General features: G+C 35.2%; 1 protein-coding gene and 1 long non-coding RNA gene across 2 annotated transcripts; both read left to right on the plus strand.

Annotated features, from left to right (window-relative positions):
- Positions 1-3,099: 3,099 nt before the first annotated feature.
- On the plus strand, positions 3,100-15,171 carry LOC118763188. The gene is made up of 3 exons (XM_036502647.1): positions 3,100-3,424; positions 12,665-12,831; positions 15,004-15,171. Exons 1-3 carry the CDS (start codon positions 3,100-3,102, stop codon positions 15,169-15,171), a joined length of 660 nt encoding a protein of 219 aa, XP_036358540.1.
- A 1,458-nt stretch (positions 15,172-16,629) lies between these two features.
- Positions 16,630-16,807, plus strand: LOC118763284. The gene is made up of 2 exons (XR_004999035.1): positions 16,630-16,659; positions 16,705-16,807. It is a non-coding gene; the product is annotated as an uncharacterized LOC118763284 (long non-coding RNA).
- Positions 16,808-19,586: the final 2,779 nt, after the last annotated feature.

Below are 19,586 nucleotides of genomic sequence, written 5' to 3' on the forward strand. Positions count from 1 at the left end.
GTATCGTCATGACAACTTTCTATGTCATGGTCAATGCGACGATCACACGCTACACATCTTCCTTCAAAGCACTGCTGTTAACAGCGGAAGTGAGCTAGAACGTTCAAACTTGGTGTGCATGCACAACAAAGTTCAAAGTCAATCTTTGCCAAGTGGCTTAACTGTGCGTGCTTTAGCTCCGTTACTATGGCAACAGTCCGGATATTTATTGATCAGACCTCGTATGACAAGCAGATTGCATTTGATGTTGATCCTATATGAGTGCGGTAGCAACATTGCTTGAAAAAGATTGATGCTAGTGGTCTTCAAAAGGAAATTACAGCCATTGGTTTTACATAAAATATCCTACGGTCAGAATCAGTGGCCTGTTTAATTTACACTTTGTATCGCATACAACGCTGATTGGATAAATAATATGTTCGTTAATGCGCTTGCATTCTTGATGTTTTTCCCAAACCACGTCAGCTAATGACGAAATCTTCAGAAGCGAACACTCTTAAAGTACTTGCCTATCGAAGAATTGCATTTTCTTCCTGTGTGTTCTATCACTGCAACAGCATAGCAGAAGACTTCCGATCCATATTATTAGAAAAAGGTTGAGTAGATTGCTTTTGTTTCACGTTTCTCATTCTAGACACTATTAAAGGACAAGGGAGTATTGGTAAGAGATCTCTTGTGGATCTTTTTGAAGACACCGTACTGTTGGTCATAGAGAAGGGAAAGTGATTCAGAATAGTGAAAAAAACCCGTTAGTTTATGATGTTTTCCATTTTTGTAGAGATGCTGAAAGTTATGGGGTAGTAATTTGTAGGGTCAAAGATTTCTGTATAGGACACGTTGTGTGTGTGTGTGTGTGTGTGTGTGTGTGTGTGTTTATATCAAGGGGTAAGTACACTTGGATAGAAAGGGAGTGGAGAGAAGGAGGGAGAGAAAGGGGGAAAGAAGGAAAGTGGAAGAAAGAGAGGAAATAGAGTGGGGGGAGAGAGAGAGAAGGGCTTAAATATTTGGTAAGGCGGTAGGTCATGTCAGCATTAGAAATTTTTTTGTTGGAATTCTTCAGGTACAGTTGTTTTATAGTAGTTAAGTGATCGATAAATTTTTCAAACAACCTGGTGGTTGAGTGCAAAGAAGGTAAAGATTGTAGGCTTAAGAAGGAGATTCCATGAATTTATTTGTTGTGCGAGTGCAGTCTGAGACAGAGATAACAACTAATGTAGAGATGATGTCTGCCTGAGAGCAGATTACAGAACCGTCTGGTTTGAGGACTGATTGATATGTTACTTCATTACTTCAGGTAAGGTGACAATACCTAGGTCACTCATGACTAAGATGAGAATGATGGAAAGAGTGAGCAGAAAGAGCAGCAAATTAGTAAATGAGAAAATGAGAAAGAAGGTGCACAAACGCAAACTGAGTGTGTGTGTGTGTGTGTTTAATAAATATACAAAGATTTATCCACCCCTACTAGCTTTGCTCTGTTTAATGTCAAATTAATTCGAATTGTGTACATTAGGAAGTATCTACTTACCTTTAACAGAAACTCTTCAGCGAATAAAAGGTTAATTTAGTTGAAAAATATGCCGAACATAAAGGAAATGCAGTCCCTGAACATGACTAAGTCGATATGCTGATAAAGATATCAAAGATATTTTGCTGATTCGATTTGCGCTGCGTAGTTATTATTTGACCCTGTGTTAGCCATGACTGAGTAAATCATCGAACAATGACTTCCGGCTGAGACCATCATGTCTTATTTCTAACCACAGAGTACTCTAGCTTACATTATTTAATGTGTATTTCCATTAAAAAAAAAACAAAAAAAAACACAATAAAGTGTGATTTGTCCAACACATCACTAGAGGTTGGTTCATGTTTGCTTCTAAAGTTTAATCTCTACGATTCATTGGAATACACTAATGTTTTGCTAATCATTGAGTCATATTTATTGAAAATTTAGTTAACTTCTTTAATTTTGATGTTTAATTCTTCTCTATTTTTCATGTGTAGGAATTCGATCCCAGTAATCTATGTAATCAGGCTACTTTCTCAAACCAATGGAAGTAAGGCAGGAGAGGTTTGTCAAAGAATATAAACTCACGATTTTTTCTGTCGAAAGATGGCAACTTATTCACGCAGAAGTTTTAAACACATAAATTTCTTAAGTCGTAGATATAATACAAAGCTCGGGAGAGTACTCGTCTCTTTGTGGTCGTTTTCATAATGGCTAGAAGTAATAAATCATTCAACATAAGAGATGTTACTAAAGAAATAGAGGAATTGGACTAAGAAATTTGTCGAAATATTATTATCTGTTTGTGATTGATAATCTGTCAGATTGGGAAGAAAAACCCCTCTGCAACACTGCATATGAAACAGACAAATGATGTTTTTTAATAATAACGTTTTTCAGATGTTATAAATTAAATAAATTGAATCAATCTGGGTATCTAAACAAATTTCTGTCACACCAAGGTTTCTCGGTAAGGCTTTGGTGACATAATTAAAAAGAACACTGTTCTTCTTTTCTAATTAAACCCTAAAGAAAGTGGATTTTAAAATGTTAAACTGATAATTAGACAGCCTAATGAGTGACATCATGATTAGCTTGTTATCGTAATTAGCAAAGAGCGTAAGATAGAAAGGATGATGATGAAAGAGCTGGGCTATTGGTTATGATAGCTTTCTTCTTCGATTATAATAACACCTGCTGTTTCAAGTCCTTTCAAGATAAAAATCAATAAACCAGTAAGCACACCTACTCCCCTCGGTCAAGCGGTTTTTATATACTCTTAAAGAGAGCTTTGCAAATATTTGTTCATATATGTTATTTTATATCTCGAGTGAGTATTTGTGGGGTGGTTTTGTTGTTTTAAAGTGTTTCTTCCAGCTTTTCACCAATCAAAATTTCTTTAATATATTTCTGCAGAACTTTAAATAATTTTCATAGTATACTTTCGAATGCATTGATTCTCCGGGAGTCAAACGTTCACTGTGATCGTAGATTAAACCTTCTCCGCAGATACTGAAAAAAGAAAAAAAAAAGAAAAAGCGAAAGAAAACAAAAAAATCAGCTTAGTTGTAAACTGAAAATTTTACAAGATGACGCCATTTTCTTCCCTGGCAGTTATATTATTACTATCAATATTTCAAGATGCCGAAACAAAGAACCAATCAAAACAAAAGATATTCTACTCAATGCCATCTTACCGATTCTATTCTCCACCTGGTTCAAGCGATGATTTAGGAACATATCCTTGCGATTCTGCTCAACACGGAACAATGATTTGTCTTTCTGTGCAAAGTTGTTGCTGTTTCGTTTTTAAAAAGGATTGGAACCATTCATGTAAGTTATACAGTTTCCTTCCGGAATATGGATCGTCTTTGGAATATGACTCCAATTACCAGTTGTATTACTCTTTAGAAGGTAAGTATTACTCAAATACAGTTCTTTGTAATTTGTTGATAAGGATAACTGTACTTATTGCACTTCTTGGTTATTTACTAATTAGCAATAATATTTTATAGTCATTTGTAAATGACATAAATAATGACAGTTGGACAATATTGTAGGATACTGCGATGTTCTTTCTCCTAAAATTGCTTTTTGTTGCTTTTTCTTACGACAGTCAAACCAACAGCCCGAGAAGACACTTCACTTTATTGGCAGATAGGGAAGTGGATAAATTGAAGAGGGATAAAGGGGTTCTCAAAACGGCCCCTTTAAGAAATAAGACAGTTTAAGAAACATTTAAAGAAGAAAATTTAAAACAACTTTGAAATATATTTTCTAAGAGTTATTAGAAAAATGTGTATTAAAAGATGTTATCAAATTGAATAAACCAGCTGATTAAAATTAGGCGACTAAATCTAGCTATAGTGAACTATTAGACCAGTCTTTGAATTCAGACCAGTGGGTAGTGTAGGTGAGGTTATAGGGGCGGTTGCCTTGGGCTCAAAATTCTTCGGGGCGCAAAACTTCATAATAAAGATGTAGTAATAATATTTTTCACTATAGGCCTGAAATTTTTCGGGAGGGGTTCTTGTCGTTTAGATCGGCCTCCAGTGCTCAACTGGTATTTATTTTATCGATCTGAAAACGATGAAAGGAAAAGTCGACCTCGGTGGAATTTGAACTCAGAAAGTAAAGACGGACAAAATACCGCTTAGCGTTTTTGTCCGGTGTACGAACGATTCTTCCAGCTCGCTGCCTTTGGATAAAGTCGTAATAATGAAAAATGACGTGCCCACCCTGCAATACTTGTCTTGCTCTGAATGCTGGCAACCCAGGCTACGTCATCGTCTCAGATTTCTCACGACAGTGTCTAATAAAGAAACATTAAATCCGGTATTTCATTATTCCAGGTAACACATATAGTCTGATTATACAAAATAAAATTCGATTTTTGTATATATAAGATAAAATTAAATTTATTTAAGATACAAACTCACACAATGCTTTGGCAGTGTTAAATCTACTTAATGGATTTAATATCACCTCATTGTTTAGTGAAAGTAAAATTTTAACCATTGTATATTTGATACAAAATGAAATTTACTGTACTTTTCAAAAACTGTTGTCTGCATATTTAAGTGAACCAGTGAATCATAGATTGTCACTTCACACTCTGCATGTATGCAACAACAACAACAACAACAACAGCAGCAGCAGCAGAAGCAACAACAACAACAGCAGCAGCAACAACAACAACAACAATTACAGCAGCAGCAACAACAATAATAAGGATCCTTTCTATTATGGAACACATTTCTGGAATACCTTTTTACGGTCTTCAGAAGTCATCAGGACACATGTCCAGAAAGGCCCCCATCTAGATACAGGTTTCGATACAGTGCCTTAAAAATGACAAGCCAACTGTCAATGTCTTCTCTGACGTCTTTTATGGTGATCTTCGGATTACTTCAGTCCATATTTTCTGGGAATTAGCTTATGAGCAGACTTGTTTACCTTGTCTTCTCGCTCCGTCCTCAGTTTTAAACAGGAGACATGTATTTCCACATGACCTGTCCTACTCGATAGAGGAGATCGCACCCCACATATCGGCTAGATCTACTTCCAATAGTCCTTTTAGGGAGGTACAAGGAAAGCAGCTACAACTTTCTAAATGGGCAAATAATTTAGTTCTTTCTAATGACTTCGGGCAAACATTGACTTGCTTTGATTTCATTATGCTGTTACAATAGTTCAACTTTCAGCGAGATTATCTTTTGCAAACATTTGTCTATTGCTTGTAGTGTTAGCGAAGGACGAACATTTTAGATATATTTTTGTTTGGGAAAATGTATGTGTATTTAAATATTTTGTTTTCAGACGTGTCGTCGGAATTGTTCACATCAATTTTATTGTCTACAGAAGTGTCATTGGTTTTTTTTTCTTTTATTTTGTGCGAGTCTTTCTGTAAAACATCCTCGCTAGTCTTTTTTCTCTGAAATATTCTAAGTTTTCTGTATTATTGATGATGATGATGATGATGATGATGATGATGATGATGATGATCACGACGACGACGACGATGATGATGAAGATAATAATAATAATAATAATAATAATAATAATAATAATAACAACAACAACAACATGTCTCAGAGAAATCCAAAAGATTGTACTGACAAATACTGCCCACATCCTGAGAAAAACGCTATCCATTGAAATGTCTGTGTTGTATTACATGAAGATATTTCGCTACTTCCCCTCCCCAAGCTTTCAGTCATACTGTAACATCTCTTATCCTTCACTCGCCCCAGGACGCTGGGTGTGTCTCGGCTAGTGACTATAACAGACATGCAGATTAAAAGTAAAAAGTAATAATAATAATAGCTATTATTATTATTATTATTATTATTATTATTATTATTATTATTATTATTATTATTATCGATCAAAATAAGTATTCCTTGTGATCATAATATCTGGCAAAAGGGTTTGACTAAGCTCAGAAAATATAGAGATTCGCTAATCGACATCGAAAAAAATTTCACATCTCAAGGTGATGAGAATACCAGTGATTGTAGCAGCACTAGGAATGATCAAAAAAGGAACGGAATAGATATTTGAGAATGATCCCTGGCTTACCATCTTTGCAAGAAGTGCAAAAGATTGTCTTAACTGACACATTACACGTATTGAGAAGAGCATTGAGGCTTATCATCCACGAATTTTTTTTTTCACTTAACTTTATTTGATTTTGTAAATGAACAATCTGACGTGTTTATTTTAATGGCCTATCAATGTATACAGTGAGTTTCTTTGCCCTAGGTGTCGGAAAGACACTCGGCAAGAAATGGAAACAGAACTGAAAGAAGAAGAAAATATGATGATGATGATAATAATAATAATAATAATAATAACAACAACAATAATAATAATAATAATAAATGCTCTGATGCAGTACCAGGCAGTGGCTCTCATGGTTTCTGATCTTAACTGATTGGAAGTGTTATCATGTACATTGTTTCGTCTTGGTATAAAAGATGGGCTACAGCAAATATTCTGCTCAATACCACAGATTTGCTTGTCGGTTGTTTGACCTTAACCAGTTGAGCATGTCCCTTAGTGGCTGACGATATGTGCATCTCTGATCACGAGCAGAAGTAGTGGGGGAGCATCATAGCCATGTGTTGAGAGGAATTCTTTGGGGATTGAATAATTCACCTCTGGGAACATGGGTGTTTCCTTCAACATCCTTAAACAACCCTTATTCAAGGAGCATTTGAGCAGGATGGGCTACTCGAACAGAAGAAAATTCTAACTGGGCCCCACCTGCAAGGTCATGTGCTGTTTATCTTGATATGAGATCACCATGTCGCGCACATATGGTTGTGATGTATGTGCCTTGTGTACCCTTATCAGACGGGTAGTCATGATAGGTATACTGGGTTTCGTATATTTTACCCCAGTGTCATTTTGATGGCTTGCACTGCTCTCGCACTCAATAATAATAATAAGTTTTGTACTTAGTGTTGTACTGTTTTTTTTAGACATTCACTAGTACAACACTAAGTACAAAACCAAATATATGGCACCCTAGGCATAACACCAATATTAACTGCCAACTTGTTGTCTCTTGAGGTCTCTGGGTGAGACTTGGAGCCAACTTATACAAATGTATAGCAAAAGTCAAACATAGAATAATAATAATAATAATAATAATAATAATAATAATAATAATAATAATGATAATGATAATGATAATAATAATAATAATAATACTAATAATAATAATAATAATAATAATAATAATAATAATAATAATAATAATAATAATAATACTGGACTAAACTAAACGCAAAAGAAATAGACAAAGAAAAATCCCAGCAATGGTTGAGAAGCTCAGGACTCAAAGCAGAAACAGAGGGATGTTTAATTGCAGCACAAGACCAAAGCCTCCCCACCAGAAATTACCAAAAACATGTAATGAAAAGAAATATTAAAAGTAACTGCAGAATATGTGGAGATGGACAAGAAACAATAAATCATATTATCTCTGGCTGCCCAGTCCTTGCTAAGAAGGAATATATTCACAGACATGACAGAGTTGGAACCTACATACATTGGAAGCTATGCCAACATTATGGAATAACAACAGAAAAAAGATGGTATAGGCACACACCAGAAAAGGTCACAGAAAACGAGAAAGCAACCATACTCTGGGATATGCCGATACACACAGATAGAGAAATTAAGGCCAACAGACCAGATATAGTTGTCAGAGATCATGAAGAAAAAAAATGCTTTCTAATTGATGTATTAATACCAGCAGATGACAACGTGTCTCTAAAAGAAATGGAGAAACTCTCAAAATACAAAGACCTGGAAATAGAGGTAACTAGAATGTGGAATCTGAAAACAGAAACAATACCTATCATAGTAGGTGCATTAGGCATGATAAAAAAATATTCAGACAAATACATAACAAAAACACCAGGACTTACAAACACATATAACATACAGAAAATTGCACTACTAGGCACTGCACACATCCTACGCAGAACACTTTCCATACAATAACCATCAGAGCATCGCAACAAATCACAGCACATACCCAAGGCACACAGAGCTGCGCTCGGTAGTGAAGTGAAAGCACGCTATAAAAATAAAACTACTGAATAATAATAATAATAATATAATAATAATAATAATAATAATAATAATAATAATAATAATAATAATCCCCGACCCCAAACACCATGTACAAAAAAACTACGAAGAAATTAAATAACACCGATGTTATTCAACCCAAGAATAACAATCGGGAAGTACGTACTTTAAACTTACAACACAAAATGTACGAAAAACTACACGTGCAAAACAATGTGACAACAGAAATGAACGGACCGGTACCCTACGAAAATGACGACCGTCAAAATAATGGGTCGGACGTTGTTCCTCATGTCCCGCAAATAAAACCCAAAAGACATAAATGGACACGTGAGGAATACATTTATATCCTACACGCTTACTTCACAGCAGTGTTCTACCCAAAAAATGAAAGCACAACAACACATACATATAAAATATGGAAGGAAAATAACATAAATATAGACTTGGATACAGCCATGAACCCTAATAAACTAGCTAACGTACGAAGATACATTCTCAACGCAAAAAAATATCAGAAATAGAAATAGAACATCTAAAAGAAAAAATACATCAGGAAAATGTAGATAGAAGCCACACAACAATGCCCAACAATATAAACATTGAAACAGTAAAACACGAAGACAAACGTAACATTCCCAACAAACACGATGTAAACAAAAATCAACAAACCCAGACCGTAAGGATGCATAATAATACACGACAAACAGCAAGCCAAAACACGACAAACAAACATACAAATGAAAACGAAAGCGATACAAATCTAAAACCTGGAAACAACGAAAGGGAGCCTAATGATTATGATAATATAAAAAGTAGAATAATCAAAGAACTAAAAACCACAGAGCTCAAAATGGACCACCGACCATACCACCCAAAAATCAAAATAGACGAAACAACAACACCAATTATAAACAGCATAAACCTAGCCGTAGTATACGCAGCAGCCACTGCAGCCACAAAAAAAAGCTGGATACACATTCAAACCCATCCAAACAGGAGTACCACCACCCAAACAAACCCTGTGGATAAATAACATCCAAAACAAAATTCAAAAATTGAGAAAAGATCTGTCGATTCTTAATGAAATCAGTAGACAATCAACGCTACTGAGCAACAAAAAGAAAACAAAAATACTCCGCAAAAACAACATCACAGAAAAAGATTTACCTGAGATAAAAGAAAAGCTAAAGCAAGATATCCTTGCCAAAGCACAAAAGATCCGCCGGTACGAGAAACGCCAGCGCTTCTTTGAACAAAACAAAAAGTTCAACTCCAACCCCAAAACGTTCTACCAAGAACTTAGCAAAAATAAAATAGAAATCACTGCAGCACCAACGGGAGAAGAAGTGGAAGAATTCTGGAGAGAAATATGGTCGGCGAACGAACAACAAAAAAAGGAGTATTAAAACAACAAACTCAGCATCTGAGCAACTTTGGACCCCCATAACAACTGAAGAGGTCACCCAGGCACTGCAAAGACTAAGCAACTGGAAGGCACCTGGGCATGACAAGATCCCCAACTTCTGGTTGAAATATCTAACAGGAATGCACAAAAAGCTGTCTGAAAACTTTAACAACATACTAGCAGAGCCAGAGACAATGCCTGAATGGCTCACGAAGGGGAAAACCATCTTAATTCCCAAATCAAATGAGACAGCAAAACCAGAAAACTACAGACCAATCACCTGTCTCCCTACAATGTTCAAGGCATTTACTGCAGTGATATCGCGAAGGCTGAACAAGCACCTGGATGAAAACAACCTGTTTCCAGAAGAGCAGAAAAGATGCCGCAAAGGCTCATATGGCTGTAAAGATCAACTAATGATTAATAAAGCCTTAACTGAAGACAGCCACAGAAAGAAGAAAGGCCTCAGTATGGCCTGGATCGACTACAAAAAGGCGTTTGATAGCATCCCCCACACATGGATCCTCGAAACACTAGCCATTAACAAAGTAGCACCGACAATTATAAAATTCATAGGACACTCTATGAATAAATGGCAAACAGTGCTACAGCTCCAAACAAAAGAGGGACTCATGAAAACCAAAGCCATCCCCATTAGAAGAGGAATATTCCAGGGAGACACGCTCTCTCCACTCCTTTTCTGCTTGGCACTGTCACCTCTATCTGATATGCTAAATAGAACTGGATGCGGATATAAATGTTACGGCAAAACGATCAGCCACCTTTTATATATGGATGACCTAAAACTATACGCTGCAAATGACAAACAGCTGGAAACACTATTAAAGACAGTTCATGGATTTACCAAAGAAATAGATATGAAATTTGGATTAGAAAAATGCGCCAAAGTAACCATGAAAAGAGGAAAACTAGTTAAGAGTAACAACATCACACTAGATAAAACCAATGAAATAAAAGAATTAGACCAAAGCCAAACTTACAAATACTTAGGAACCCATGAACTAGATAAGACACAACACACACAAATGAAAGAGAAAATAAAAAAAGAATATTATAGACGAGTTAGATCAATACTAAAAACAGAGCTCAATGCTAAAAACAAGATAATAGGTATTAACACTTTAGCTGTCCCAGTTATAAGTTACAGCTACAATATCCTTAACTGGACACTAAATGAACTGACCAAAATAGATAGGAAAACAAGAAAAATAATGACAGGATCTAGGATGCATCACCCAAAATCTGACATAGAAAGACTATATATACAACGTATAGAAGGTGGTAGAGGCCTTATACAGCTGGAAAACTACTATAAAATAATCACCATAGGAATGCAAAAATATCTACTTCAGAAGGAAGGAAAACTGATACAAATAGCGGCAAAACACGAGCAAAACAAAAAACTGTTCTCAGTATTTAAGGAAGCTGACAAATACAAACAAGAAATCATACCACCTAATAAATATGAAGAAGAAGAAGAAGAAGAAGAAGAAGAAGAAGAAGAAGAAGAAGAAGAAGAAGAAGAAGAAGAAGAAGAAGAAGAAGAAGAAGAAGAAGAAGAAGAAACAACAAAAGCTATAAAACAAATGAAATCCAAACTAAAACTAGAACAGCAAAGAACCATGATAAAACGATGGCAAGAAAAGACCCTTCATGGTAAATACTGGACTAAACTAAATGCAAAAGAAATAGACAAAGAAAAATCCCAGCAATGGTTGAGAAGCTCAGGACTCAAAGCAGAGACAGAGGGATTCTTAATTGCAGCACAGGACCAAAGCCTACCCACCAGAAATTACCAAAAACATGTAATGAAAAGAAATATAACAAGTAACTGCAGAATATGTGTAGATGGACAAGAAACAATAAATCATATTATCTCTGGCTGCCCAGTCCTGGCTAAGAAGGAATATATTCACAGACATGACAGAGTTGGGACCTACATACACTGGAAGCTATGCCAACATTATGGAATAACTACAGAAAAAAGATGGTATAGGCACACACCAGAAAAGGTCACAGAAAACGAGAAAGCAACCATACTCTGGGATATGCCGATACACACAGATAGAGAAATTAAGGCCAACAGACCAGATATAGTTGTCAGAGATCATGAAGAAAAAAATGCTTTCTAATTGATGTATCAATACCAGCAGATGACAACGTGTCTCTAAAAGAAATGGAGAAACTTTCAAAATACAAAGACCTGGAAATAGAGGTAACCAGAATGTGGAATCTAAAAACAGAAACAATTCCTATCATAGTAGGTGCATTAGGCATGATAAAAAAATATTCAGACAAATACATAACAAAAACACCAGGACTTACAAACACATCTCGAAAGAGTCCAGAAGCTGGCTACCCGCATGGTTCATGGTCTCAAAAATTTGTCCTACGAAGAAAGGCTGAGGACGCTCGACCTTTATTCTCTTGAAAAACGCCGCCGCCGTTGTAATCTCATTCTCGCCCACAACATCATAACCGGAAAGTGTAACCTCTCGAAAGAGCTGTTCTTCACTCCTGCTCCAGAGCGTCGGCTGCGGGGTCATTCCGAAAAGCTCTACCTGCGACGATTTCATCTTAATCGAAGGAGAGGAGCTTTCTTCGTCCGGGTTGCGGATCCGTGGAACAAGCTGCCAGACGAGATGGTGAAGATGCCGACGACCGCTTTGTTCAAAGCCTCCCTGGACCTCAAGTGGCCTGAACTCTTTACATGAACACCACTCTGTACTTAACTCCATGTCCCCCTACATGGCCTTGCTATTTGCTTTTGAGCCAAATTAACTAACTAACTAACTAACTAACATAACATACAGAAAATTGCACTACTAGGCACTGCACACATCCTACGCAGAACACTTTCCATACAATAACAATCAGAGCATCACAACAAATCACAGCACATACCCAAGGCACACAGAGCTGCGCTCGGTAGTGAAGTGAAAGCACGCTATAAAAATAAAACTACTGAATAATAATAATAATAATAATAATAATAATAATAATAATAATAATAATAATAATAATAATAATAATAATAATACAGAAAAATAGGAAAAATATATTCTTTGAACTTCATTTAGCTCCTTGTGTTTTAACGGAAAATAACATTTGTTTTGTAGATCACAAAGATAACTGGATACAAGTGTTTGAATCCGTCGCTGGTACAGGTAGAAACCCTTATGAACTATATAGCTCACCTTTGAGTGGAGTGTGGAAGTCATCCAATTCACTTAGTGTCTTTAAAAGTTCTTTGATTGAAAATTGGGTTTCACTTTACGTGCAAGAGGTATTTCATTCAATTCTATAACTATATAACTCTACGTACATATCTATCTATCTATCTATCTATCTATCTATCTATCTATCTATCTATCTATCTATCTATCTATCTATCTATCTGTCTGTCTGTCTGTCTATCTGTCTATCTGTCTGTCTGTCTAGCTAGCTACGCTCGCACACACATACATTATACATACATACATACATACATATATATATATATATATATATATATATATATATATATAGATATATATATATATATATATATATATATATATATATATATATATATATTTGAGACCCCCTTCGGTCATGAATGACCATGGGATTGCACCTAGAAAGTTACCCTCCTAGACACAAGTCTGGGCAAGGTTGTTTTTTTTTTATGGAAGGCCAGCAGTCGCCCATGCATACCAGCCTCCCCTATCCACGCCACCAGTGTTATCCAAGGGAAAGACAAAGGTCGATACAGCTTGGCACCAGTGACGTCGCAACTCATTTCTACAGCTGAGTGAACTGGAGCAACGTGAAATAAAGTGCCTTGCTCGAGAACACAACACGCAGCCCGGTCCGGGATTCGAGCTCACAACCTCACGATCGTAAGCTCGACGCTCTAACCACTGAGCCACATACATACATATATAAATACATATATATACATACATACGTACATGCATACACACACACACACACACACACACACACACACACACACACACACACACACACACACACACACATATATATATACCTATATACCCGTAAATATATATACACACACGACGTTTTTTTTAATTTAAAATTTTTAAAAGGTTTAATAAAAAATAACAACTAATTAATCAATAATGTATTCACCCTTGTTGTTTACAACTTCTTCCCAACGTTCAACAAGATTTTCAATACCTCGTTGGTAGAAATCACCCGATTTCGACTCGAAAAATTGATCCAACCAAGCTCTCAATTCTGCATCAGTATTGAACGAAACTCCGCGCATAGCATTTGAAAGAGATCGAAAGAGGTGGAAATCCGTTGGTGCCAAATCAAGGGAGTGTGGCAGCGCTTCCCAGCCATGCGTTTGAGTGGCTTCTTTGGTCATATTGGCGATATGAAGGCGGGCGTTGTCATGCAGCAGAAGAACTCCATGTATATATTATGGTTTATTACAGCTATTTCAGGCGTGTTTATTATTGATGGATAGAAAACGGCATTTTTTTTGCATGATGTAACATTTCTATTCATCAATAAAAAAAACATGCAGTGAACAGCTGTAGTGAAGCACAATCTATCTGTATTTTCTAGGTTTGTGTATATGTATGCATATATATATATATATATATATATATATATATATATATATATATATATATATATATATATATATATATACAGAGGTGTAAGAACAACAAGCAGTTGTGTGTGTGTGTATACATATAAAATTTCAGGTTTCAAAAGAATCAGGCACTTAAATAGTAAAGCACCAAGATCAGAGCGGTGACATCACTATCATGTACAAATAATGTTTGAGTACAAATACGTACTTACTAATGTAAACACGGATTTGTACTTCGGTTGTGCGTACAATCACAAGTGGCCGACTGAATATACAACGAGTCGTCAAGCTAGCACATGGGAACATTCGCTGCACCCTTTGCACTGCACTCAGTAGACTCTAGATCCAAGCGAATTGCAGGTTCCGAGTTAGGTGAATGATAAACAAATAACAACAGATGAATTGAGGTTCACTACAGCTGTTTCAGACATACTTTTGTATTGATGAATAGAAAACTGTTTTTTCTTCTTCTTTTATGCATGATGTAATACTTCTATTCATCAATGAAAACATGTCTGAAACAGCTGTAGTAAACCACACTCTATCTGTGTTATTTATGTATAAGTGTGTGTGTGTGTGTGTGCATGTGTGTGTGTGTGTGTGTGTGTGTGTGTGTGTGTGTATGTGTGTGTGTGTGTGTGTGCATGTACCAAAGTCTCCGCTCATAAATGAACAACTGTTCGTAAACTCTGAGGAAAGGCTTTGTTTCTGATTACCATTGTACATGACAATCACCCCTACTGTCACGTTCACGTTAGATTGACAGTATACAACAATTCTATGTGTTTTAATTAAAAGCCTTTTTTTTCCAAGGTGGTGATTTATTATATCCAATGATATTTCCAGGTTAAATTCGTTCTCGAGCAAGACAATCAAATAGTGGTGAGTATGATATTTGATGGAAAGCAGAGCAACAAAACGAACTGGTTTAGCCTCAATCGTCTGATTAAAGCGTCGCCTTGGACTGACCTTAAGACAAATGAACCTAGTATTTTTAGTATAGTCGGAGAGTGAGTATATATATTGTTTACTAATAAATCAACATATTCTTTGTTTGTTTTGATAGTCAGCTAAGTCCAGTTAACAAATACTTCAGGTCAACAACTGGTTTGACAAATATAGGAAGTACAAGTTTTACAAAGAAAATTTATCTATTTACACACACACACACACACACACACACACACACACACACACACGTTTATATACATATGTGAAAATAATAACATAGGGTTAAGATAAATTTGGTTTCAAATTTTGGCACAAGATCAGCTTGTCCCGGACATGGTATAATCCGATTACATCGACCCCAGTGCTCAACTGGAACTTATTTTATCGCTCTCTAAAGGATGAAAAGTGAAGCCGACCTCGGAATTTGAACTCTGACCGTGAAGACGACAAAATGCTGCCAATCATTTAGCCCGACGTGCTAACGATTTTGTCAGATCGCCGCCTTATAAGTTAAGATAAATATTTCCATTATACATACATACATACATACATACATACATACATACATACACACACATGCACACACATACACGCACACACACACACGCACACACACACACGCGCGCACGCACACACACACACACACACACACACACACACACACACACGAAGTTAAAGAGACATTACAAACTGCTTTTATACAAAAAGAGATTTACTGAAAAAAATATTTTAAAAGTTTTACAGAATAAGGAAAATTGAATTTGACTAACCGGTTTGCACTGTCCTCAGCTTATATAAATTTAAAATACGTTCTTCAATGCAATTTTTTGCCAATGTGATGAGGAAAAATACATGGAATTAATTTGAAATAGAAATACCGCTTATATAATTTTCAGGTTAAGGGACATAACTGTTAGTTTGCGTGTTTCGTGTGGCATCCAACACCTTTCGTTCTTCTTTAAGTCTTGATAATCTACATGATGTTATCATTCAACTACGGCAGTAGTTGAATAATATTCTAAAGGCCGCAATTTACTCACATGCTGCATCTTTCAGAACTTGTCGCGAATTCAGTTCATAACCAAATTGAAAACTGTTAACACTTTTGAAGACGACTTGTCCCTAGCTACATTTTGGTATAAGAAAATTGAGATTTGATCAAGTAGAAAAAGTTTACATCAAAATTTGTAGCAACGTTTTAGGAGAGTAACGCCTCCAGTCAAGTTTAGATCTAAATAACTTCTTTTTTTTTAAAAGCAAAATATATTTATCTTAGCTTCACTGATAGAAGAAAGCATGAAGAATTTCATAGTGTTGGCCCCATGCAACAAAAATTTGTATCAAAAGAGTTGTGAGGTAAAATATCATGAAAAAAAATATAAGGCAAAAAATTAGATTTAAATATAATTAACTTTTTTTTATTTTGAAAACAAACAATATTTTAATTAAGCTTAAATTATAGGGCTCAATTCGAGGAATTTCATGGTATCAATCTCATGCAATGAAGTTTTAAAAGAAAAAGTTATGAGTGTTTGTTTCTCAACTTTGAGGGTGATAATATAGTTCTATACTTTTTTATGAATATAGTTTTATAAGGGGGCTTTTGATATATATCACCGGCATCATTGAGGAAAGGAAAAAAATTATCAACGATACCGTTAATTGACACATTTGACACATTATTAATAGCATAACCTGGAAAAACATGGATTATGTGGAAAAATTCGAGCAAGAGAAATAATATTTTCTAAAGATTATAAATCTGGAAAAGTACAGGACAAGTTATTACATCCAGTAAAGTATAGAACAAGAAAATTTTTTAATTAAAATACTGCAGCTAAGGATAAAATTTGGATATTAAAAATTATTTGATTTTAATTTACAAAGTTTATTGTTAAAATATTGACACACTAGAATACTTCAAAGATGAAAGCCAGAAGTACCAATATAGCTAAAGTTTTATGCAAAGCAGAATAGTATATATGGTAGGCAAATTCATTGTGTAAAAAATAGACATTGACTCAAGACTAAAAATGTGAAGACTTGGCAATAACCTAAGCAATAGCTCAAGCAAATTTTACTGTGAATTTATTGTTATAGGTAGACTTTACTGTAATATATAACTAATTTTTGTATTATTCTGTTTATTGTACTAACAAATCATGTACTACTATTGTTTTTTATAACCTATTTTCAAATTTCTAATTAATAATTTTAAAAAATGAATCTTTTTAAAGTGCAAAAAATATTTTGAGTTATTTTTACTTTATAATAGAAGTAACAAATAATAACAAGTAGAAGTAATAACTTGTAATATATTTTTTTTGTGTGTTTTAATAAAAGATAATATTTTCTAAATCTAAATATTTTATTTGAAATTTTATCCTTAGCTGCAATATTTTACATAAAAATTTTCTTGTTCTGTACTTTACCTGATGTAAACACTTGTCCTGAACTTTTCCAAGTGTCCTGTACTTTTCCAGATTTATAATCTTAAGAATATTATTTCTCTTGCTCACATTTTCCCATGTAATGATATAATATATAAACCCTATGGTTATCGAACTTCAATTTTCTTCAATACCAGAACAACTTCGATTTTTTTTCAGAGACACTGTTTACAAAAGAAGGTTTTATATCAATAAGGAATACAACCGCTGTAAAAAGGATGTAGGCTGGCTTCTGGTCAGAGACAATAAAAAGGGTATGGTTTGTTCCTTTGCAGCCTCTAAATTTCCAATCTTCTTATTTTCTCCGGTGAAAACCTCCACTTATCTTGAAGGTGAGTCTATATTTGGGTTTATCACTTCCACTTACCATAGCCACAAACATACACATTACTAATCCAGCCATTTCAGCAGGCTGAGGTCGTTTATATTCTTTTGTAAAGAAATAAACAACACAAACTGTGCTAAGAAATTAACAGTAGGCATGGATGTTTGCTTAAGAATTGCACCTCGTAACTACGTAGGTTCAATTCAACTGTGCGACATATTTCACAACCGAAAAGATGAAAGACAAAGTCGACCTCGGCGGTATTTGAACTCAGAACGTAGCGACGGGCAAAATACCTATTTCTTTACTACCCACAAGGGGCTAGACACAGAGAGGTCAAACAAGGACAGACAAACGGATTAAGTCGAATACATCAACCCCAGTGCGTAACTGGTACTTAATTTATCGACCTCGAAAGGATGAAAGGCAAAGTCAACCTCGGCAGAATTTGAACTCACAACGTAGCGGCAGTCGAAATATTGGTAAGCATTTCGCCCGGAGTGCTAACGTTTCTGCAGGCTCGCTGCGATGGGCAAAATACCGTTAAGCATTCCGTCCAGCGTGCAAACAATTCTGCCAGCTCGCCTTCTTAATAATAATAATAATAATAATAATAATAATAATAATAATAATAATAATAATAATAATAATAATAATAATAATAATAATAATAATTCATACTATAGGCACAAGGCCTGGAACTTTTGGTGGGGAGAATGGTAGTTAATTACATCGACCCCAGAGCTCAAATGGTTGTTATTTTTTCGATCCCGAAAATATGAAAGGCAAGTATTTGGACTCAGAACTTAAAGAAATGCTTTTTAAAAATGCTATTAAGCATTTTGTCCGATACACTGATGATTCCGCTAGCACGGTTTCTGACTGAGGCACAACGCCATGAATTTTTAAGGGCGAGTCTTAGTCAATACCATCGGCCAGAAGTCTTGGACTGGTACCTTTATTTTATCAGCGGTATTTAAATTCAAAACGGTGAGAGTTGGAATAAATAAAACTAATTAAAACATAAGTTAAAAGAACTAAAGCCTTTTTGAGCTTCTCATAAGTATAATTTTTATTCTTTATCTTTCCAGATTATGACAGCGCTGACAAAATGATTATCTCCATCAAAATTCGTTAAACCTGAAGTACAAAAGCAGAGAGCACGAAAATGGATTCAACTAACCAGTAGAATTAGTAAAGTGAATAAACTATGAATTAGAAGAGGAAAAGTGATTAGCAGATATTATGAACATGCACACACGCGATATTATGAACACACACACACACACACACACACACACACACACACACACACACACACACACACACACACACACACACACACACACACACACACACACACACACGCACACAACGTAACATAGTTTGATGTATATAAATTTTAATGTATTAACGATATTTCTTATTCAACGATATTGCTTATTGCTTAATGTGGTTGTTCTCAGTCTGTCGGTAAGCACGTTTGCTGTTGTTTTAATGATCAATTTATTTTTGTGTTAATTTGCAATGTATCATATGAATAACATGTATTATATAATATAAATGTATAATGTATAATATAAATACATAAATAAATTTAGAGTTATTTATTTAAAAGCCTTAACTGTGGAGATTGCAAACAAAGTGATTACACAGCGCGCACGCACACACACACGCACAGACAGACAGACAGACATACATAC

Source organism: Octopus sinensis, linkage group LG4, assembly GCF_006345805.1.
Source record: "Octopus sinensis linkage group LG4, ASM634580v1, whole genome shotgun sequence".
In the NCBI taxonomy this organism is placed as follows: domain Eukaryota; kingdom Metazoa; phylum Mollusca; class Cephalopoda; order Octopoda; family Octopodidae; genus Octopus; species Octopus sinensis.